At 40.1% G+C, this 25,687-nt stretch overlaps 1 protein-coding gene across 23 annotated transcripts in view; it reads left to right on the top strand.

The window, feature by feature from the left end:
- The window catches only part of MYT1L (myelin transcription factor 1 like), a 629,697-nt gene that overhangs the window by 347,091 nt on the left and 256,919 nt on the right, over positions 1-25,687 (top strand). For all 23 annotated transcript variants that reach the window (XM_077488717.1, XM_077488713.1, XM_077488709.1 and 20 more), the window contains one exon: positions 4,730-4,802. Coding sequence is in view for 2 of the 23 variants with exons in the window: in XM_077488723.1 (XP_077344849.1) it covers positions 4,795-4,802 (8 nt within the window). In the remaining 21 variants the exon portion in view is untranslated. The remainder of the gene's footprint in view (positions 1-4,729; positions 4,803-25,687) is intronic.

Raw genomic sequence — 25,687 nt, 5'->3', positions numbered from 1 at the left:
ACTGCAAACACGCAATAAAAATCTTTGGGTATTTCTACATTAACTGGCAAACTACTAGATTTATTATAAATTGTATTATATGGAATGTGTTGATAATGGCATATTGTATCTTCTTTAAAATATTTAAGGCTGTAGCACTACCCCTGTAAGAGTTACTGAAGTTAGGGCTCCTCACTGCTGCACAGCCAGTCACACAGCATTTCCTTCATTCATTCAACACAGAAAACAGTCCTTAGGCTTGTTTTTGTTGTTTTATGAGGAGATGATAACTTGGATGGGGTTGGGAATTATAGGATGCCCAACTTGAGAAAATGTCCAAACACAGAACAAGGGACAACTTCCTCCCTATTTATAAAGATCCTCTTCTTTATTCCTCTTGCACAAACTTAGTTCAATATGTGCAGCACTTGTAGATCACTCCTGGTGGAACTAACAGTCACTTTGTTCATTTAGCCACAGCTTATTACAGGCTAGGAACTTTTGCTGTCACTTTGTGGATAGTCTAGCACATTGTAGAGTGAACAGCATCTCTCTTGACCGTCTGCTTCCTTGTACACACTAAACCCAGTTCTACTGCTTCTGAAAATACTAGCCCTCCTGGCTGCCACCAGCCATGCCTGCCATCCCAGTCCTCCTGACTGACTCTCTGCACCACTCCTACCCGACTGACACACAAACATAGAGACTCCCCAAGGCAAGCTTAGACAAAAACTTGGCACACCGCTGTCTTCAAGAGAGTCTCCTCCCTTGTCTGTCCCTGCACTGTGCTAATCTACTCACTGTCTCTCCTTGCTCTCTCCGCTGCCTCTCTGGCTTGAATCCCTTGAACTGCCTTCTGTGGTGGGATCCTTCCAGGCCAGCCTCCCAAGCTCCGGCCTGAGGTAAACCCCCACCCCCCAGTAAGGGGTCCCTCAAGGGCACTGACAGCCTCCCTCAGCACTGCTTCTCCATCTTCCACCCGAACTCCCTGCTGGCATGGCCCATGTCTATTTATGGGTTTTCTCAATCCCCTGCTAGGACAACTCCTAGGAATTGGCTGAGGGCCCATAAATATGTGTGGAAGCCCCTCCTAGCCACCACCACTAGTTCCAGACCACTCTCCAATGTCTTAGAAATGGGGGGGGGGGCACAAGAGAGCTGTCAGGATGAGTCATCCAGCCCTGGCCTCTAGTAACCCTGACCCAGATTGAATGACTCAGGTCTAATCCAGAGCCAGCTATGTTTTTCATACTCTCACCACTAGTAGCACACACTAGAGGGTGCTACATGACCATCAGTTTAAAACCCATCCAAAGTTGTATGGTTTTCAGTTGTGCCGGGTCACACCTAAGCATAGTACTGCTTAAAGCATGTAGCTTTGAAAAGTACACAAAGTTCTTTTTAGCTACAAGCTTCAAGTTTTTTTTGTCACTACTAGATTTCAATGGGGGGAGCCCCTAAACATGCAGAAAACACACATACATTTTTTTCCTAGTAATTATTTATTCATTTAAAAAAATGCTCAAGCCTCAGATGCCTGCAAAAAAGGTTTATACAAATATTTAATAAAAAAAGCCTAAGCCTAAAAGATAAGCAAAGGCACTACACCCAAATGTGAATGCAGCCCACGTCAAACAAGAATTGAGATCTGGACTGTTCTGACCTCTGTAACTAAGCCCCGGTGAGTGGAGCAAAACATGTCAGGTGGGTATGGCTGAAGTGGCACTGGCTGAGGCCACATTCATCTACTTACTAAAGCACTGGGTTGGTGAGCAGCGCCTTTTCTTCTCTTTGATAATGCTCTTATACCTCTGAAAAGTGCACTGACTCAAATTACCTTCACTGCAACTGACTGGGAGATCACTGTCTCAGCTTAGAGCGGCAATGCAAGTTCATTAGGATGCTCCACACTCGGTTCACCCCAATACTAACCATCTAGATACCATTACACCAGAGGATTTGCCTAGCCACCACCCCAACCTCCACCATAGTCGGGCCAGTAACTTAGCGCTTCCTCTTGGGAACTGATAAGATCAGATACTACACTTTTTCTTAGACAAAAGGAAGAGAATACTTTGCCACTCAGTGATCCCCATGGCATTTCCACAACTAGTGTGGGAAACAATTGTCACCAGCTGGTGGTATATACAATACAAACTGTGTTATGGTGCTTTGAATATAACAATATGTATATGTAGTTTACGACTGTGACATTGAGTGGCTGTTTACCTTGTGCAACAGGAATATTGCCCCTTACACTATATCACTGAAACCTATACAGCCAGGGGTCTAACATATGATTTCTAGTATTTGTTATGCAAAGCTATTGCATGCTGGTTGCAGTGAATTCCACACATACCTTGTTGGTGGGTCATTAAGGTGGCACACATTATTTTCATTAACTTGCTTTTGACGGAAGGGGAGTATATTTTCAATATATAGTGATGTTAGGATGTCACATATGACTGTGGAACATTCCCCAAACCCCATTAAAGTCTATAAGGGAAAAATACTGCAAATTCATTTTTCCCATTTTTAAGGCTAATGGCAAATAGGTTGTCAAAAAAAGGGCTGGGTCTTGCCAGGGGGCACAAATACTAATGCAAAAAGGAATACAGTTTAAAATCCCATTCAGAGGGAAGCAACAGTTTTGGGATATGCCCCAAACCTGCCTGTAATATGGCATACTTGTACGATGTATTAAAGCAAAAGTGACATTTACAAGGAAAATAAAATGCAGTTTAAATGTATGATAAATAACAGTTCCCAGTCGCTTCATTCTGTTTATAAACTGTTGCCAGCGGTTTAGACAATAATGGCTGTGTGTTGAGTTATTTTGAGGGGACAGCAAATTTATGCTGTTATACAAGCTGTACACTCACTACTTTACATTGTAGAAAATGTGTCATTTCCTCAGTGTTTTCACATGAAAAGGTATAGTAAAAAATGTACAAAAATGTGAGGGGTGTACTCACTTTTGTGAGATACTGTATATATATATGTATATATTGGGTCAACTTAATATTGAACCCTACAGACTAAGACTGGGTTGCCATTAAAATTCATGTGGGTGTAAAGGCAGGCATCCCAAAACTTTTAGCAATATAGAATATATATATATATATATATATATATATATATATATATATATATATATATATACAGTATCTCACAAAAGTCAGTACACCCCTCACATTTTTGTAATTTTTTTATTTTATTATACCTTTTCATGTGAAAACACTGAGGAAATGACACTTTGCTACAATGTAAAGTAGTGAGTGTACAGCTTGTATAACGGCATAAATTTGCTGTCCCCTCAAAATAACTCAACACACAGCTATTATTGTCTAAACCGCTGGCAACAAAAGTGAGTACACCCCTAAGTGAAAATTTCCAAATTGGCCCCAATGTGTCAATGTTTTGTGTGGCCACCATTATTTTCCAGCACTGCCTTAACCCTCTTGGGCATGGAGTTCACCAGATCTTCAGAGGTTTCCACTGGAGTCCTCTTCCACTCCTCCATCACGAGCTGGTGGCCTTGCACTCTTCCACCTTCTGTTTGAGGATGCCTCAGAGATGCTAAATAGAGTTTAGGTCTGGAGACATGCTTGACCAGTCCATCACCTTTACCCTCAGCTTCTTTATCAAGGCAGCGGTCATCTTGGAGGTGTGTTTGGGGTTGTTATCTGGTTGGAATACTGCCTTGCGGCCCAGTCTCCAAAGAGTGGAGATCATGCTCTGCTTCAGTATTTCACAGTACATGTTGGCATTCATGGTTCCCTCAATGAATTGTAGCTCCCCCAGTACTGGCAGCACTCATGCAGCCTCAGACCATGACACTCCCACCACCATGCTTGACTGTAGGCAAAACAAACTTGTCTTTGTACTCCACACTTAGTTGCCGCTACACACACTTGAGTGAGGGAAATCTAAAATCTTGAGCTGTCTGTTGAACAGGAACAGAAGAAAAATCTGCCAATGGGGACATTGTTCATGTGATAACTGCCTCAGAGTACATTTTCCTCACTTCGTAAGGATTTCCATCCTCTTCCTGTTGCGTCTATAGGACAGGATATAAAGGGAAAACTCCCCAATGTGAGACAGGTGGCCAAAAAAATAAACTGAAATGGGTATTCTTTTTTCAGATAACTGCTCTATCCAAAATAAAAATAAAAGTTTTGGCAATAGGTTTCTTTAATGCTTTGCCCCTGTCTACCAACTGTAATCCTGTGTTGTCACCATGTCACATTAACTTCTAATGGAAACTACTAGTGGTCATTTCATTCTAAGAAATGCTATGCAGCCATTGATGGAGTGCATGCATGTAGGCAAGAAGTGTGCAAAACAAGCTGCAGATGATCAATGGCATTTAAATGCAAGAAGGGATAAAAATATTTAATGACCGTTGTTTGTCATGCACAGTGCTTTGGCAAACAAAATGTTACATCTAATTTAATGATAACCACATAGATTAGTGTATTTTTTACATCTGCGTGGAATATATCTGTAACATATAGACACATGTGTTCACCAGCCCAGACGCAAGGCCACTCAGACAAAGAACATAATGGCTACTAGAATAAAAAGTAGCAGACAAGGCCAGTCAGGTTCAGAAGATGAATTCCAAGAAGAAAATTAGAGATGCTTAGCAGGCACATTGTATCTCTTGGGTCAGTCGGAATATGTTTGACTGGATTGTACTTTTAAGAACTAGGGGTAACCATATGCTTCTCTTGTCTATTCTTTTCAGACATTCCCTGTGGGCTCCCTTTCTTCTTTCCTCTCCATCCTTCAGACAAGCTAACAACACTTCCAATGCTCAGGTATTTAAAAAAAATGTTGTTTGTAGGCACAGTAGGATTGCAAAGTCTATGCTTATGTATGCTTGCAGTACAGGAAATTGTCTATTATTTGTTTGCATGTACAAACGCCAGTTGACTAAAGAATGGGTCAGTAAAGGGATAGTTGAGTGTATAACTCAGGAGAAAAATGTTTTATTTAGAATTTTTTTTTTCATGATATCACTGGGAAAAAAACAGAATCTAACTTGACTCTGTGGTGTAAAGCAAAAGTTATCTACTTGACCAACTAATGTCCAACCAGAAACTTGTATTTCTACAGATAATGATTGTGGTTCATTGTTGGCCACCATACCAGATATCACGAGAAGATGCTCTAGGTGATTTTTTATTAATTACAGCTTTGAGTAAATCCTCTGTATTGAATGGACTGTCACATGTTCACATATTTAAAAGGATCTCCAATTTTACTTACAGTCTGCTTTAACCAATTTCATAAATGCACCTAATGTTATTAAGTGGTCATAGTCAGTAAAAGTAAGCCATATACTATAGGTGGTAAAAAAATGATATTTCCCCCAACCATCCCATTAGATTCTGCTAGTGGAAACCTGAAAGAGTGACTCTGATCTGTGGCTGTGGGCATAAATTAGTAAATGGTAAATTGTTGAAATTTTCTTGTTTTTTGTGACACATGTTGAGAACATGTTTCCTGCTTGTGTAGTTCCAGAATTGCTTGGACTTTGCCCTACTTGCGAGTGTGCATATAGACTTCTAGTTCATAACATCAAGAGGAAATATGGAATAGCAGACACCATGGTTAAAAATATGTCTTTCCTTATTACTCAAAATAAAACAAACTTTTTTTTTTCTTGGCCAGTTAGAGAATAAAGCCTAGCTGGCTGACTACTATGTGGGAAATAGGAGGTCCTCCATTCAAACATATTTTTATTTATGGGGAGCAAGGTTTTAAAGTCATCTGCTCTCCGGCATTATAGATCTTGTAGGACATAACAGTGCCATGATGTAGTATCATAATAGGTATCATTATACAATAAGGCAGTGCAGGTGTCCAACATTAAGTAACTCATAGCAGCCAATTACAGTTCACTATAGTCAAGTTAAATAGATCAATTGTTATTGGCTGCTTTGGGTCACTGCACTCAATGCATCCTCAAATTTCTTTACTTCTTACTGAATATTTAAAGTTGAATTCTATCTATGCAGGTGTTTCAGTTTTGCAAAAGTGCTGCTGGATATCATTAGTGTAGATACTTACATTTGCCCTTTCTTCATCCATAGGGCTGATTTAATGCAGCAATAGAGAATGTTTGATTAGTTAATGAAACAAGTGAAACTATGATTCTTTTGAAAACCAAATCATGCATCATGGGAATTTAAAAATGAAACTAAAAACAGGATTTTACCTTGCACGTCATCAGGTGCCTATAGTGAATGCAAGTGTGTTTTATTTGTTGAACTAAGTGAACATTACCCTTTCTAATTGAATATTATCTTCTCTTACTGGTGTATGGATGCACCAAGGTCTACTGTTTAGCCTGTCTCTTCTTCTTTTCCTTGAATATCCCTTAATATTCCTTGCTCTCCTTAAATTATTCCTTTAATATTTTTTTATGTGACCACTAGTAAACTTTAGTTACTTTGGCTGGCAGTTCAAAGAACAATGCTAAAATGCCAAATGCAATAGCATATGCCTAGGGTATAAAATATGATTTTTCACTACAATTGCTTCATTAATATTCCACTTTTACCTTAATTAAGTGACATGTATGACACAACACTGAAGTTTAAGGGCCATACCAGCCCTTTATTCACAAAGCTGTATAAATAACATACAGTAAACATAACATACAAAAACAGTCATTACAATATGAAACGGAGCCTCGAGGTTCATGTAGGCATCACTACTTCAAGTACATTCTTAACTGAAAATTAAACCTCCAACCAAAAAAAAAAAAATTACTTGGAGACATCACCACTAATAGCAGATACAACCCAAACAGACTAATGGGAGTTGCACCCAAGACAGGTCACTACCAATGTACATTTTTACCTATAATATAGTGCATACCAGGAACGTGTACCCTGACAGCTGCTATGACAAACCATAAAAATTGAACTGTCCCAAGAAATGACAAACAACCAAACTTAAAGAAGGGAGGGAGTGAAGTTGTCTCTATGCAGTCTCTCTTCCAAGTGAAGACCTCTCAATATTCTCCTAATGATCATCCCTTGCAACTCCACCTCCTCCTGTCAACTCTACAAATCCAGTAAGAACCCTGATTTGATTTACTTAACCTACCTAAAAACTTCTCCCAAGCCAACCCCCTTTTAACAAGGCATGTTGGTCTTAGATGTAGGATAGCCCTTTCCTTACTCTGGACCTAAATTCACAGCCAATCAATCATCAGTTTACTTTAGGCAATTGCAAAACAAGTTAAGTTTTAATGAAAGAAGCCATTCCTCCTATTAACGCAGCACATACTAGCTTTGGCTCAGTGCCCCAGAACTAAGATTCACAGCCTAATCAAAAAATAATTTTGCTTCCTGAAAGAATCATTTTAATAGAAACCTATCAAGTCATTAGTGAGCTCTGCCTCTGTAAATGTTAGTTTTCTGATATAATGCTGGCTGGTCTTGCTACTTTAAGCCGCTATCCTGAAACAGATATACAGATAAAAACTTTGACTTTCCTCAGACTTTATTGACTTGCTCCATGTTCATAATTCTGAAGCCATTGAGTATAACAACCAAGAAACTAGCATTTGTAGAATGAGGTCAACAATGTCAGACCCATGTTTCTATCACAAGTCAATTCAGCAAAAGAGGAATTGTGTAGTTTGATATCAGCTGCTGAACTTTGCTCCTGGCCATATTGAATACACATGATAGCCACATCAAGTGATTAAGATCATACCTGGGGCTTAGGGACCTAGTTAAATGGGCAGCAATTTGTTTTTTTACTTAAAAACAAAGAAAACTCAAATTTATACTTTGATATGAAAAGGAAAAAAAAAAAAACATGAACAGCTTCATATCTATCAAAGCACACCTGTACTGTACAAAAAGCTGAAGCTTCAGATCAGATAGACTCATCTCCTTTAAATAATTTAAACTGTCAAAGTCATAGGGTAAGCTTTACACTTTTACTCTGAAGATGGTACAAGTAACTCGCACTGTAAGATGAATGACAAACAAAATAAAACAAATCCAAAAGCTCAGTAAGACTAGACATGACAACTCTGTTATATATAAATTGAAACATCCTTCATAGGGTCAGAATAGACCTCACATCACAGAAATGACATGTTGCCGACATTGTCTTCTTATGATTTTATACAAAAAGATTATGTAAACGAGACTAATTTATGAACTCCCTGCAAAGAGCACACCATGGTAGCCCTAGTAGCCCATTAGAAACCAGCTTTGTTCTCCATACTCAGACCTAATATAAAGTAACTTTTATATCACCGCTATGAGTAATTACATTAGTATGTGTGTGGATGAGTGTAACAAAACAGTAATTGCAAGGGAACATGATTTCTGTTGGGGAGAAAAGATGGATTGGCATATTTGATATTTAGAAAGATATAGTAAAATGCTTTAAAGAAACTATAGGAAAGCTTATGTAATAAATCCCCTAGCTGGGAAAAATGTAGTGCCCACCCCTGGCAATGCTTCTTTTTTTTTTCCATCATTTTAGATCAGTTATAGCATAGACTTTACATGTACTTGTGAACACTGGTACCACTGTCAGGTTGTTGTTTAAAGCATAGAAATATTTACTTAGGAAACACAAGTTCAGCAGCTCAGAGGACAGTTTGGGAATGACTTGTAACCTTCGGTCTTCAGCAGACTTTATGTACTTTTAGTAATCAGTGTTGTCTTCAAGCTGAATAGACATGTACAGGAAGGAAGTGTTTGATATGAATTCCTGTACCAAAAAATTACACTCCTAGGAACTATCAGAGTCACATTTGATAATTTAAAGTATGCCTGTCACAAACTTGGAGAACTAAAACTGAGCAAATAAAGAAAATACCGATATGGATGATGTCAAATGCAAATATCAACTCCTACTGTAAAGTCAAGCTTGCCCCCATCCCTTTCACCCCTCCAACCATACCCATTAGTCCAGTGAGGCAAGCAAGTACATTAAAGGACCAAAGGAAAGCTCCAGAAGGGGTGGAATCAAATTTGACATTCCCAGAAAAAGTTTGCATTTATGTTAGTTGCCTATATCTGGATGAATTGATCAATCTGGCATATGTTTTTCATTAACCTTTTTAGTGGTATTCCCGGGTGTGGCTCGGGGTGAATTTTCCATACCAAGAGCGGTAACCCTGGGCCACACTCGGGGCTGCATCACAGTATCCTGGGAAAGTTACTTACCTTGTCTCGAGGATCCTGCGATTTCTCCCCGCTGTGTGCGGGGGATGTGTCTTCAATCCAATGTACTATATGCCGGGCTCCATTCCCTGCGAGAGAGGAGACACACAGGGATGGACCCCAGCTGGAAATTCAAAAAGTGCAAAAAACAGAACACATACAGTACACTGTAATCTTACAGATTACATTACTGTATCAAATTATTTCACCTCTCTATTGTCCCTAGTGCTTTGTCCAGTGCCCTGCATACATTTTTATATTATATATACCATTCTTTCTGCCTGGAAACTGGAGAATGTCCATAGCAACCAAAAAGTGTCCCTTTACATCAAAATCGGTTTTAGACCAGCTAGAAAACAACAATAGTAAATTGCAGAATTGAGTGATATTGATTCCTGGGGAAATTCGTCGTCAGTGAAGACAGTGACAATTCTGTGACCGAGCAGATTTCAGTGTTTTTGAGTTTATTACATTATTGAATACATTTTATTATTATTATATTATTGTTTTTGATAATTATTTATATTTATTTATTATATTAAAATTTATGATTTTGTGTTTCAAACATTATTATACCCAGGATGTCTACTATATTCTTGTTTGGACAGATTTAAGTGTGTTATTCCAAAGAATTACAGGCCTACATACATATAAAACGCCAAATTTCCATGCAAAACAATGTACTGCTTTCAGCATCAAAAATCTGACATAATCATAACGCCAGGGAGGTTAACAGTAACCTTTGCTTATGTATTTTGTTTATCGTGCACTCAAATTTGCCCTTTATTGAGACAGATTTACTTTGGATGCCATTGAACCTGTTTGAAAGTATTAAATATGCAATTTTTCTGAGTGTATCTTCGGAGAGTTCTACACGCTAAATATGATAACTTTTAAGGCCAAGGTGATTTCTATTGACTAATGTACAGTAAAAGGAAACATTGTATTTGAATTAAAAGAAGGCCCAGTAAGATGATCATCTGGCACTTGCTAATAGATAAGTCACAATGAGCTGTACTGTTTATACAAAATGTTAGAAATAGATGTAGCATATTTCATTGTAAAGGGGCTAAAATTTCTCATCTGTCAACGTCCTTTAGAATTCAACCTAAAACCATATTTTGTGGCAAAATATTAGTTTTTTTAGGATTGGAACCTGAGGGACCAACATGTTAAAGTGACACTAATTGCAGGCAACTCCAAGTTTCCCTCACATTGATGTGTCCTGTAAAGCAACTTGGGACTTCCAAAAACCCAAGGGCTCTCCACCATGCAGCCAGCTACTTGATTGCTTTCTGGTCTCAGAATATTGCTTGGACAAAAGTAAAGCTCATCAGGTAGGAAGGTGAGGACCAAATCCATGAAGTTGATTTCTATTTGCATGATTGAAAGCCCTCAGGTTTTGATAAGTGCATTACAGGAAATCCACACTAGCATGCAGTCACCTACACGTGTCTGAAATATGTCAGTTTAGCAAGTTTTATGGGCCCATAGATTAATTTTAAGAGGTAAGAAAGACATTAGCACTCCAGACTGCATGGAGGCTAAGTGGTTGGCACTCTTAACTTTCAGTAATGAGGTCCAGAGTTTAATCCACACTAATAAACTATCAATAGGAGGTAGGAGGTATTCATATACAGTGACAGGTCAAAGCATACTAATTAATTAATTAACTTTGAGCTTATTTTTGTGTGTATCTTCATGACTGTGGTAGATGTAAATTGTAGTTTCTGGTTCCATATTACCTGTAAAGTTCTACAAGGTATGTGAACTCCTAAAAATGATAAAAATAAATAGAAAATAACATTACAATTATTATGGATCTCCAGCGAAGTATCCACAGTATTTACTGTCAGAATATTTAGGGTTATGTTTAGACACTCTTCTGATTTACGACAACCCTGCCAAACTGCACAGCCAGGACAGAGACACCAATTTCTCTTTTAGGCCAAGCACTGTTAGTTTCCTACGTTTAGACTTACAGTCTTACGCAGTTTTTTTAAAAGCCAGATTTGTGTATTGTATTGTATTGTGTGTATTGTGTGGCCATCTCTCTTATAGCGTTTTCAAATCGTTCATACGATAATCTGATCGTTAGACACAGCTTTCGAGAGTGCAGATCAGGACAATTCATGTGAAATTATCAGATGGGACAAGCACAAAACATTTTCTCGTATGATACCAGATCGTACAATTTTCATTTAATCAGTACAGTTGTTGTTCGAAAATACAATGCAAAAACACGTTACATCACAGGAAAATTTTTATTCTGTCGTTCGAAAATTTTCGTAACTTTAGTAAACTCTTCATTTTCCATATGAGACTAGCATGCAAAACAAAAAAAACGGACTATCATTCGTCCGATAATCTTTTTGCATGTACACCGTACCAGGCATTACTCTTAGTTCTGCTGTGCAAGCGATTACTGGAAGCTGTTAAGATAAATATAGGAATTTACCATATACTATCTACAGTATAATTAAATGATATGCTGGCCGATTTTTGTAAGATATTCTATATCTGCAGAAATAACTTGAATTATAATAATAATTGTCATCCCACTACTATATCACTACAATATGTAGCGCTAACCCCCGGAGGGTCTGCTGGAAATAAACCAAGTCTTCTTTACTTGTTCCGAGGCTGCTAGCCCTGGTATCAGCGCCAGAAGTACATCAACAAATTCAGGCTAAGTCTAGGGGCAGTGGCGGCCCGTCCCCTCCAGCCAACCCCTCTATGACCAATGGATAGATTCGTGCATAGCAGGGGCCGGGCACCTGAATTACAGTGGCAGGGGATGTTTTTGAAGCACCTGATTAGAGCCACAGTGACAGGATTTAATGGGCACAGTGACTACAAATGAGGGGCACAGTGGCTGTATTTGATGGGCACAGTGGTGGCATTTGAGGGGCACAGTGGCTGCAATTGATGGGCACAGTGGCTGCAATTGATGGGCACAATGGCAGCATTTGATGGGCACAATGGCTGCATTTGATGGGCACAGTGGCTGCAAATGATGAGCACAGTGGCTGCATTTGATGGGCACAGTGGCGGCATTTGATGGGCACAGTGGCTGCAATTGATGGGCACAGTGTCTGCAATTGATGGGCACAATGGCTGCATTTGATGGGCACAGTGGGGGCAAGTGATGGGCACAGTGGCAGCATTTTATGGCTCAGTGGTTGCAATTGATGGGTACAGTGGCTACAATTGATGGGCACAATGGCTGCAATTGATGGGCACAGTGGCTGCAATTGATGGGCACAGTGGCTGCGTTTGATGTTTTTTTTTTTAGATTTTTTTGGTTTGTTTGCGCCCCCCCCCAAAAAAAATTTGAGCACCACCTGCCACTGTTTAAGGGTATCTTTTGAAGATTTATTGCAGATCTTGAACATAGGCAGGAAGGAGGGATTAGGGTGCAGGATACTCAAAATCATATGCAGGTATTGGAGGACAGTTTTCTTGAAAAATCCTATTTCAGCAGTATTAGGCCTCACAATAATGCTAATGGTGGACATGACAGCCTGTGAATCTGAGATCCCATGAGGACAGTTTCAGTCCTTGCAGTAACCTTTGGCGTCTAACCTTCAAAATCCCTCACATCAGGAGCTATAGGTGAAAGGTCCTACACACATTTTCCAGGAACAACTTTTACACAGCAACCCTACAACACTCTTGAGTTATAGGTTTCCATCTCCAGCCTAGCTTCTACAAGTAGTGTCTTCCAGCTTACTTCAGGCCCTTAGCCATATCACCTTCTGAGGCCTAAAAGCAGTAGCTCCTATGCATCAAAAACATGCTGCCTCCCAGGAGGTACAAATATCAAATTTATAACTGCAACATATTGTGTGTCCTATAGTTGTTTGAAGTTCACACGTTAAGCTGAACAAGAGAAACACATTAACCACTTAAGGAGCAGAAGGATTTGCCCCCTTAATGACATTTGCCCCCTCAATGACTAGGCCATTTTTTGCGATACGGCACTGCGCCGCTTTAACTGACAATTGAGCAGTCATGCAACGTTTTGTACCCCCCAAAAAAGTATGCCCTTGTTTTCCCACAAATAGAGATTGCTTTTGGTGGTATTTTATCATCTTGGTGGTTTTTATTTTTTGCGCTATAAAGAAAAAATGAGCGACAATTTTGAAAATATCTATATTTTTTAATTTTTACTATAATAAATCTCCAAAAAAAAAGAAAAAATTCTTCATCAGTTTAGGCCAATATGTATTCTTCCACATATTTTTGGTGAAAAAAATTGCAATAATTACTAGTAATGGCGGTGATCTGCGATTTTTAGGGGGATTGTGACATTGCGGTGGACATATCTGACACTTTTGACACTTTTTTGGGACCAGTGACATTTATACAGCAATCAGAGCTAAAAATAGCCACTGACTTCTGTATAAATGTCACTGGCAGTGAAAGGATTAACACAAGGGAGCAATCAAGGGGTTAAGTGTTCCCTAGGGAGGTGTTTCTAACTGTGGGTGGGGTGTACTGACTGGAGGAGGTGAGAGATCACTGTTCCTGATCCCTAGGAACAGCAGATCTCTCTCCACTCCCCTTTCAAAATGGGGATCTGTTTGTTTACATACACAGATGTCTGTTCTGGCTTTCTGTTGGAGCCATTTTTTACAGCAAGCAGTGGAGATATTAAAAGTACATCAGAGTTTAGAATGGGAGAGGACAAAGTAGTGCAGAGAGCTCATGTGCTAACAAAAAAAGAAAAAAAAATTCTGATAGGAGGAGAAAGCTAAATGAGTGAGAATAGAGCTCATCAATCTAGTGCTTCTCTTTTCCTTGTTCAGTCATAGGCAAGAAGAAGGAAAACATCTAATGGCGCGTACATACGACCGGACTTTCCGGCACAAAAGGTCTAAAGGTCTTCCCGATGGACTTTCAACGGAGTTACGACTAACGGACTTGCCCACACACGAAGGTGATGACGTACGACGGGACTAGAAAAGGAAGTTCAATAGCCAGTAGCCAATAGCTGCCCTAGCGTCGTATTTGGTCCATTGGACTAGCATACAGACGAACGGTTTTCCCAATAGAAATTGATTCCATCGGACAGATTTGATACATGCTCTATTTCTAGATCCGTCAGAATTTTTGAAGAAAAAGTCAGAAGAAGCCCACACACGATCGTAATATCCAACGGAATGATTCTGTCTGACCTTTTCTGCTGGAAAGTTTGGTCGTGTGTACACAGCATAACTGTATTATTTAAAGCTGAACTCCAGCTATAATAAAAATGATGAATATTCTCCCATATATCAATGATTTAATACTCATATAGTCTAGGAGAGTGCAGTGGACTCCTTACCTTATTCCTCTGCCCTCTGGCAGCTGACTCGCTTCCATTATTCCCAATACAACCAATTTGGGAGGGCCCTTGACATCCTCACATACTATGCAGAACCAGCAGCATAGCTCTCAACTGTACAGGATTTCGAAGGGACTTTCCCTGATTTTGAGCAATGTCCCTCTGTCCCTCTTTCCCCCTCATTTGTTCCTCATTTTGGTCTGATCTATATAGTTGTATATAAAATGCACTTTTTCACTTTTTCCCAGCGCTAAACCTTTTATCTGATTTCTAAATGGCTGCATTGGTAAATTCCAAGAGCCAATATAAAGGAATAGTAGTGTTAAAAAAGCACATGTGGGTTTAACCAATCATGTTTTTTTGTACAATTCTCCTTTAAGGGGGCGTGGCAAGGGGTGTGTCCTATGCCTACATTTTTTTGCTGGTAGGTGTCCCTCAATTCCATCTCAAAAAGTTGGGAGGTATGCAGCAGTGACCACTAGTCTTGCAATGACTGTTGTGGGGAGGGGTGGCTATGTGGTTCAAGAACAGGAGCAGCTTCGTGGGACATCCATTCCAGGCAGGGAGGAAGCCTGCAGAACTAAGAACTTATGCCCCGTACACACGATTGGATTTTCCAACAAATGTTGGATGTGAGCTTCTTGGCGGAAAGTCCAACCATGTGTATGCTCCATCGAACATTTGTTGTCGGACTTTCCGCCAACAAATGTTGGCTAGCAGGTTCTCAAGTTTTGCGCCAACAAATTTTTATTTTTTATTATTATTTTACCAAATTTTTGTTGTCGGATTTTCCAATCATGTGTACACAAGTCCATCAGACAAAAGTTCAAAGTACAAACACGCATGCTCGGAATCAAGGACGAGCCGGAAGCGCTCGGTCTTGTAAAAATAGCGTTCGTAATGGAGACATCACGTACATCTTGCACGTCACTACGTTTGTAATTGTTGGCCAACATTTGTGTGATCGCGTGTATGCAAGACAGGTTGGGGTCAAAAACCTTCAAACAAAAATCCACGGTTTTGTTGTCAGAAAGTCCGATTGTGTGTGATTTTATATTTTACATGCCCCGTTGACCAATCAAACATCAGAGCCTAAATATATGAGATTGGAAGGCTCATGGATGAATGCTGACTTATATCACAGCAGAGGAAAATCAGGTCCCCTGCCCTGGGTTGTTCTGTATGCAGAGCTGTGCAAATCTCAGAACTTGATGGGTAGGAAGGAATACAAATCCAGGTATAAAAGTTCCCCTATATGTAATTAATCTGTATTTCTAGCTGCTTGCCTGGAATCTGGAGTCTCAGAATAGCAGCAACTGTCTAGACTTCTAGCTATTGTTCACTCTATTAAACCTATATAAAACAGAGCTGAGTGAATTATAGGTACAGACACATATATCCTGCAGTGCTGTAAACCTGACAGTTAAAGGAAAGGTCGCTACAAAAGTAGGCCAACACTGACTGCTGCTCATATAAAAGGGAACAATGTAGTATCTATATAAACCTCACAATATGTATTAATAGATCACCGTATAGAAGTCTCATTTACAGTACTGATGATAAAGGCAGCCATTGCATATTCATAAGGATATGATTTTTCATGTTTAGGGGCCACTATTGCAAAACCATTGTATTCTCTACTCGGTGTATGAATTTCTATTTATAATTCACCTGCCTTTATTCATATTTTCTTCCCATCTATATGCAAAACTGATTAGGACAAATTTGGCAAGGTTAAGCAGTTGCAATAACAAACATCATTAGTAAAAAAAAAAAAAAAAAGAAATGTAAACATAAACAGGTAAATAAAAAGGTAGCGCCATAACGTAAGCATCTCTGGGAACTCTGCAATGCCCTGTACACATGATCAGACATTCCAACGACAAAATCCGTCAGATTTTTTCCAACAGATTTTGGCCCAAACGTGTCTTACATACACACGGTCGCACAAAGTTGTCGGAAAATCCGATCATTCAGAACAAGGTGGCGTAGAACACGTACGACAGGACTATAAAGAGGCCAGTAGCCAATAACTTTCGTCTCGTAATTTATTCTGAGCATGCGTGGCACTTTGTGCGTCGGAATTGTCTGCACACAATCGGATTTTGTTGACGGAAAATTTTAGATCCAGATCTCAAACTTTGTGTGTCGGAAATTCCGACAGAAGAAGTCCGATGGAGCCCACAGACGATCGGAATTTCCGACAATACAAGCACATTTTCCGTGGGAAAGTCCGACCGTGTGTATAGGGCATTATAGATTGATCTAGCCACTGTCACATTTTCTGGGCAGTGAGATCTGCATGTAAAAATGCAGAGAAAATTATAAATAAAGGAGTGTGAAATAGAAAAAGGAATTCATAAACAAAGTTCTATCTTTAAAACATTAATCACATATAAATATCAGACTACAACATTTTTCATGTTATCAAACCCTGATTTCCCACTGCCCTGTTTTGAGAGTGCCTTTGAAGCCAATAAGACCTGTTTCACTAGATGAGAGGGTTTCAGGGGGTAAAGAAGCGGAGCTCCAGGTTGTTGGCTGACTCCAAATAATAGATGTTGAGTCTTTGGTAAAAAAAAAAAGTGAAACCATGATAAGAAATTGAGGAGGCTTTTCTACTTTAGAAAGGAAATAATAACCACCCTGTATGCTTAAATCATAGTCATTAGCCTTTAAGACATGCTTACTCCTTTTATCTCAGTGCAAGTTTACAGATTTGACTGACCAAAAAATAAAATAAAGAATATGCTGTCCATGTTGCTGATCCTGTAATTAACTTTAGCTCGGCAACGTGGACAGTATATATATATATATATATATTTGACCAGTCCAGTATGTAGGAAAAAGGTAGGACATAGGTAGGAAAAAAAATAATAATAATTTATATATATATTTATTTATACACACACTATAATGTCAAAAGTATTTGGATGTCTGCTTTTACACGCAAATGAACTTTAATGGCGTCCCAGTCTTAGTCCATAGGGTTCAATATGGAGTTCGCCCACCCTTTGCAGCTATAACAGCTTCAACTCTTCTGGGAAGGCTGTCCACAAGGTTTAGGAGTGTGCCTATGGGAATGTTTGACTATTCTTTCAAAAGCACATTTGTGATGTCAGGCACTGATGTTGGATGAGATGGCCTGGCTCACAGTCTTTACTCTAATTCATCCCAAAGGTGTTCTATCAGGTTGAGTTCAAGACTCTGTGCAGGCCAGTCAAGTTCCTCCACACCAAACTCACTCATTCAATTATATCGTAAACACTATAATTTCATAAACTATATATAAGTGTTAGTATACATAATATTTATGGAGATACATTATTATGATTATTATGATGGATGGAAATACATGAATATAAGTTGCATAATAATCCAAACATTTATGGGGATCCTGTAACCCTACTGGTTTCGTGGATTTAAGTCCACTTCTTCAAGAATAGATACACAAATAAATTTAAAAAAAATGATAAAAAGATAGTGCAGTATCATATACAAAATGGGTAAATATACTTCTCTAGTCTTCTTTTTATAATTTTTTTAGATGCCGTACAAACTACATTTAAGGGCGTGCAGTAACACGTGCAAAATTGCTCCTTTTCCCACACCACACAAAAATGCACTGCCTTAACACCTTCACGCACCTAGCAAATATTCTTACATTGGCGTTCACTAAAATGCATAGTACAGCAGTACCATGTGTTTTGGTGTGGCAAAATGTGAATCATGCCAGCACCTTTTTTGTTTGTTTCATGAGCATAGAACAGCCTATTAAAAAATGTTGCACATGGGAACACGCAAAAAAGCAAGCATGTTCGCATGCACCTTCTGGGGTGAACAAGCCCTCAGACTGCTGTGCTCCAGGATTGTGAGCAATTCTAAAGGTTGCCTTAACTGAAAAAAGGTTGAAAAACATTGCATTATAACATACTATAGTAGAAGAGGTTTAATTTTTTTTTTTTTTAAAGAGACCGCCAAAACCTAGGAACATTTCTGAAAAAAAAATAAAACAAAAGATACAGTAAAAAGAAAACCTTTTTAAAGCCTATGCTAATTTACCTTATTATTAAAATATACTCCTGACTCCAAAAATAGATTTATGTTTCTGATTTCTGTGCCCCGTGGTTGTGGGGGTCTGCAGGCAAGGGGCTTACCAGAATCTGGAAGCCCTCTTTAATGATGAGGGGCTCATTTTTCAATTTTGATCGAGTAAGAGAGGGTTATAAACCCTGTAAGGTTTATTTTTGCTATCTGTGTCCCATTGCGGAGATTTCCCTTCACTTCCTGTCCCATAGCCAAACAGGAAGTGAGAGGAAATCCCTGCAAATTATGGGAATTCCTTGGGGACTCCCAGGTCACCAGAACAAGTGTCCTCATTGGAAGATTTGCCCTCTATTACTTTTCTGGGAACAACCCAAAATTTGGGATTTTCTTTTACTTTCACTTTCAATGATAATGGTAAACAGGACAAATAAAGAGGGTGAATTTCCTGAACATGTGGGCACAGACAGCAATAAAAGAGCTGTCAAGTGTTCTAATCTCTCTCTGCCCTCTATCCAAAACAAAAAAAATTAGCTTTAAGTTGTACTATAATCTCTGTCTGCCAACCGGGAGATGACCCTATAGAAGTCTACGGGGCTGTATTGTACAGGTGCGGCCAGGAGAGACAGTCTATCGCCAGTGGATGTAAACAAACAACAGAGGCTATAGGCATCACATTTTGGCATACAACTGTGGATTGGGAAGGGTGTGATCATTTATTTCAGGGCAAGTGCACTCATTCTTTATCATGTTATTATCAATTAAAAAGTTGTTTTCAATCTTTTAAAGTCTTCACCTTTCCTTAAAATACCTGGTGATCCTTCAACGCAGGTCCTTGTTTAGCTACAGCTTGATATAGGGTGACAATCATCGCCTGATTGTGCTCCTATATTGTCTAGCTGTCACTGTACTCCCCATGATGGAGGCTAAAAGTGCCTGAGCAGACACACATTGGGCAGACACGGTCCACTGTTATTACTATCAGGGTGCCGAGCCAAAGCAATGATATGCAATGATGGAGCTGCAAGTAGACAGGAAGTGACTAGAGGGGATCATCAGCACCAAGATGTAGAAAAGGATGATTTTTATTTTTTATTTAAGACATGCTTTTTATAATGCAATTGCAAATTAAATAACAATGAAAAGCAATTAGGGTTTACATGTTCTTTAACCCATTTATGGTAGAGAGAGTTGGCTCTTTAAATGGGTTGTGAGGCCTGAGAAGTTCCCAACCATAGTTACATAGTTTCTAAGGTTGAAAAAAGGCAGGTTCATTCAGTACTGTGTGTGTGTGTGTGTGTGTGTGTGTGTGTGTGTGTGTGTGTGTGTGTGTGTGTGTGTGTGTGTGTGTGTGTGTGTGTGTGTGTGTGTGTGTGTGTGTGTGTGTGTGTGTGTGTGTGTGTGTGTGTGTGTGTGTGATTTGTTTTCTCTAATGCCGCATACAGATGATCGGACATTCTGACAACCAAACTGTAGATTTTTTTTCAACGGATGTTGACTCAAACCTGTCTTGCATACACACGGTCACACAAGTGTTGTCGGAAATTCTGATCGCCAAGAACGCGGTGACGTACAACACGTATGACGAGCCGAGAAAAATGAAGTTCAATAGCCAGCGCGGCTCTTCTGCTGGATTCCGAGCATGCGTGGACTATTGTGCGTCGGAATTGTGTACGTATGATCGCAATTTGAGAACCAGCTCTCAAACAGTTGTTGACGGAAATTCTGACAGCAAATGTTCGATGGAGCATACACACGGTCGAAAATTGCGTCAACAAGCTCACATCAAACATTTGTTGTCGGAAATTCCAATCGTCTGTACACGGCATAACAATTCTCATAGCCCTCTATATTCTGCTTCCTGGGGAGGATGTCTAAAGGTGCTTTAAGTTGCCAACACTTCCACATTTCTGCTGCTCCAACTGCAGAGAACCCTTTTCTCAATCTAAGGTTAAAGCCCTTATTTTTTAACCTCAAATTTATGGCCATATGTTCTCTTCAGGGACCTTAGAGTAAACAGTTTATCACAACTACTAAAATCACCATTGATATATTTTTACAGTGTAATTATACTGTATCCCCTCTTAAGAGCCTTTTCTCCAGAGTGAATAACTGTAATCTATGTAATCGATCCTCATAGTTAAGGTTCTCCATCCCCCTTATTAAATTTGTTGCTCTTCTCTGAACTCTTTCTAATTCAACATCTTTCCTGAGGATTGGAGACCAAAATTGAACTTCATATTCAAGATGAGGCTAAACCAGTGTTTTGTGATGGGATAGAATTATTGATTTATTTCTGGAATGTATGCTCTTTTTAATGCAGTATTTTGCTAGCTTTGTTACCTGCAGCTTGGCATTGCATGCTATTGCTATATCTGTGATCTACAAGCAGCCCCAGATCCTTTTCCATCACTGATTCTCATGGGGGAGCCCCCTCAACTGTGTAATTTGCATGTGTATTTTTGGCACCCAAGTGCATAACTGCTCGGTTCTCAAAATGTAACCTTATGTGCCATGTAGCCTCTTTTTTATCAAAGTCCTCCTGTAATGATGCTACATTCTGTGATGAATTTATTTCCCTGTATGATTTGGTATCATCAGTAAACACTGAAATTGAAGCTTTAATTCCAACTTCTATATCATCAATAAATAAATTGAACAGCATTGGTACTGTAACAATTCTGATGTCATCAGGAGCCCTTCCTACCGGTTCCTGAAGCTGACTGTGAACTGTCGGTAACAGGCCAGTCAGAGTTGGGGGCGCACTAATGGAGCACACCTCAGAACAAGGCAGTGATGCATCTATGCGGTGGATTAGTGTTAAGGCTTGCCTACCTTGCCACTGTATATACACTGGTCAGCCATAACTTCATGATCACCCACATAATATTGAGTAGGTCCCTCTTTTGCTTTCAAAACAGCCCTGATCCATCGAGACATGAATACCACTAGACCTTAGAAGGTATGCTGTGGTATCTGGCACCAAGCCGTCAGTAGCAAATCTTTTAAGTCCCGTAAGTTGCAGGATGGGACCTTCATGGATCAGACTTGTTTTTCCAGCACATCTCACGGATGCTCAATTGGATTGATATCTGTAGAATTTGGAGGCCAATTCATCATCTTGAAATTGTTTTGTTCCTCAAACCATTCTTGATTCATTTTTGCAATGTGGCAGGGCTCATTATCCCGCTGAAAGAGGCCACTGCTATCAGGGAATACAGTTTCCATAAAGGGTTATACTTGGTCAGCAACAATGTTTAGGTGGGTGGCACATATAAAGTAACATCTACATAGTCCTCCAATTTATTCAGTCTGTCACCACTTTACACCTTAGCCTCTCGTTAGGACTTGTCTCTTAGGCTTGGTGGATGGCTTTGCCCCTACTAGGGCCATACATACTTTACTTACCCTATTATTGTACTGCCCAAGGAAACTTATGATCCTTTTGTGGAAGAAGACTGCAACCCTGACATTGGCAGCTTGGGGAGCTTTAGTTAACAGGACCCTTCCCTTATAAAAAGCAGCTTACTCTAACGGAGGAGTGCCTCGTAAGTTTGAATAGAGGGGAGGTTGAATGTCCTCTCACAGTGCCTGACTAATTGCACTCTTTAAAGCGGTTCTGCACCTTTAAAAAAAATATTAAAAGCCAGCAGCTACAAATATTGCAGCTGCTGACTTTTAATAAATTCACACTTACCTGTCCCAGGGTCCAGCGATGTCAATGGCAGATGATGAGCGATCGCTCATCTCTCTGCTGCCCCCGCCACCATCCTCTGTCAGGGAATCGGGAAGTGAAGCATTGCAGCTTCACTGCCCGGTTCCCTACTGCGCATGCGCGAGTCGCGCTGCACGTCTCTGCTGGTCCCCGCTGTGTCCTGGGAACTGTGTGTTTCCCAGAACACAACGTGGGGGGGGGGGCATCTGCGGCGGTCTGCGGCGTTCTGTCCCGGAAGTGGGTGCAGATACCTGGATTATCCAGGTAACTGCACCCCCCTCCCCCCTGAAAGGTGCCGATTGTGGCACCGGAGGGGGGGAGGGATCACATGAGCGGAACTTCCACTTTAGGGTGGAGAACCGCTTTAAATGTTCTCTGTGTCTGAGTCAGTTATTTGATTTCTGCAATATGCTGTTCTGACGCCCTCTATATTATCTGACTATACGGGTGAAGCCTTTTATAGCTCATTATTGGGGCCAGTTTGTGAAATGTACCATCAGGTTACCATCTTTGATATGTAGAAAGGTTGTGTTTTGTAATTTTCTTGCAAATTTTAAATAAAAATAATTTTCAAAAGAAAAAAAAAACGTAACATCCACATGAATGGAAGTTTACCAGCAGAACATTGCCCAAAGCATTACACTGCCTCCACCAGCTTGCCTTCTTCCTATACTTCATGCTGGAGCCATCTCTTCCCCAGGTCAGCGATGCACACATACCCAGACATCCACATGATGTAAAAGAAAACATGATTCATTAGACCAGGCCATCTTCTTCCATTGCTCCGTGGTCCAGTTGTTATGCTCACATGGCCATTGTAGATGCTTTTGGCTGTGCACATGGGTCAGCATGGGCACCTTGACCAGTCTGTGGCTGCGCAGCCCCATACACCACAAATTGCAAAGCCCATTTTCTGTGATTTCAACCCATCAACTTCAAGGACAATGTTTTTACTTGCTGCCAAATATATTTCACAGATTTTCAGATGCCATTGTAGCAAGATACTCACTTATCCTATCAATGGTCACAAAGTTATGGCTGAGTAGTGTATATTGCATGTGTATTGCTGTCATAATAGGGTTAATATTAACTACTATATACATTATATAAATAAAACATGAGCTATCTTAACATATGACAGAACCGTTCTTTCTCCCATAGCTCTATGACAGTTTTCAGATCTGCAGTATACATTTGAATGAATCTTCAGTGTTTCGACTTTATCAGTCACCTGTTTTTTCCAGACAAAGGCATTTACTGCAAAGCAAGTGTCTGTGAAGCACATAGTCCGTTATCCCCAGCCTGGAACATCTGGATGTGATAGGATTTTCACTCTAACAATGGATGTGTGCAACAGCTGCAACTAATTGATCTACCCCTGTGAAATCTTCCCCGCTGTCCTATTTCTCAGTCTGTGTCAGACTCAGGGTCATTTGAGGAGGCCCGACAGCCTCGCAAGGGCTCCCCCTTGTGCTTCTAATCTGCAATTATCTGCCAGCTGAGCTGCTCACTCTGTCATTTCTTTTGCTGAATTCAGTAAAGAAAGATAAAGCACAAGCTGATGAAAAATGTGACAAAGAAGAGAGAACAGAAAGACATCCGAATGAGCGCAAAGGCATTCACCACAATGCTTTCAAGTATCCATAAATAAAGCATATAAGCGCAGGTTTTCTACTTACAACTTGGCTTGCATTAACATTGTATTATTAAAGCCTGGCTCCTGGAAACTTAAAAATGATTGTGCCTGTACTGCAAGGGTTATGCTTGTTTAGTCCATGGGAGAAGAGAAGTACTTTTACTTACCTGATCCTCTTACCTGATCCTCCGCTCCCCTGGCAGGCAGCATTTCCCACACTTTGGTGGTGCACTGTCCCTTGACATCATCATTGTTCTGGGCTATGAACTCTGCATTGGTCCTGATAGCGTCAGGAATTTAGACTTCCAGAGCGTGGGGAAGAAGATGCTGTACCAAATCCTCTAAACCAAAACGATAATTTAATTCTCACAGTGCGGGTGCAGCCCTACTGCAAAGGAACATTTTTGAGAAGCTGAATTTCCGAGAAGGTAAAACTACTCCCTTGCATTAAGGCTGCCCTCCACCCATTACAATGGTTAAATGCTTGTTTAACCACTTGCCTACTGGACACTTTCACACCCTACATGCCCAGGCCAATTTCCAGATTACAGCGCTGTCACGCTTTGAATGACAATTGCAAGGTTATGCAACACTGTACCCAAATTACATTTTTAGCATTTTTTTTGAGACAGATAGAGCTTTTTTTTTGGTGGTATTTAATCACATTCTGTTTTTTTTTTTTTTTTCGCTAAACAAATGAAAAAAGACTGACCTCTTTCTTTGTTTTTGCTATAAGATTTGGCAAATAAGTAATTTTTCTTCTTCATTGATGTGTGCTGATGAGACTGCACTGATGTGCACTGATAGGCTGCACTTATGGGCACTGATGGGCAATAATAGGTGGCACTGATGGGCTGCACTGATGGGCACTGATGAGGCTGCACTAATGGGCACTGATGGGCTGCACTGATGGGCACTGATGAGGCTGCACTAATGGGCACTGATGGGCAATGATGAGCCGGCACTGATGGGCACTGATAAGCTGCACTGATGAGCCGGCCCTGATCGGCACTGATACGCTGCACTGATGAGGCTGCACCGATAAGCCCTGAGCGGTGATGCGCTGTGTCCGAGGGACATGGCTCACCACTGATCGCAATGCACAAGCGTGACTGGGAGGACATCATATGATGTCCACCCGGAAGAAGGAGAGTCCCGTCTGGCTGTCAATCTGCTATAGGCCGGGTGGGAGTTTGTTAAGTCAAATGAAACAAGAAAAGCACTTTTACTCATCCGATCTGCCACTCCTGCAGGTTTCCTTCACACTGTAAGACCTCCTCTGTCCTATGTCCCGGTGATCACAGGTTCTCCGATGTCATTAAGACCAATGAAGAGTTCATAGCCCCATGCTAGACATGAGGATGCTGAGAAACAGTCTACTGCTGAAGCATAGGGGAACACAGGAGCAGAAGATTTGACAAATAAAACTGCTTTTCCTGTCCCTTAGACCTAAATGCAGTCCCAATGCATAGGCATACAAATATTGCTAAAACTTGACTATTTTAAGAGAACTGTCTTATTTTAAACATTGTATAAGAAGATCCAACCCACTGACAGTTATACTGGTCTTAAACCTGTAGAATTTCATAAAACAGAACAGAACGTTCATTCAATTATCTAAAAGTTAAAGGGGACAATTTGACAATAAGTTTTAACCAGAGAAATTGAAAAAAAAAATCAAAGGACGGTTGGAACATTTTTTTCAAATCTTATGGAAACAAACAATTTTCTAATCGTCAAAATTGACTGCTGGATTTGAAAAACCTTAGCTAGTC

The sequence above is a fragment of the Lithobates pipiens genome, unplaced genomic scaffold, assembly GCF_037356315.1.
Source record: "Lithobates pipiens isolate NorthernLeopardFrog02 unplaced genomic scaffold, aLitPip1_a1.2 Scaffold_18, whole genome shotgun sequence".
NCBI lineage: Eukaryota > Metazoa > Chordata > Amphibia > Anura > Ranidae > Lithobates > Lithobates pipiens.
This window is presented reverse-complemented; position numbering and strand designations above follow the sequence as displayed.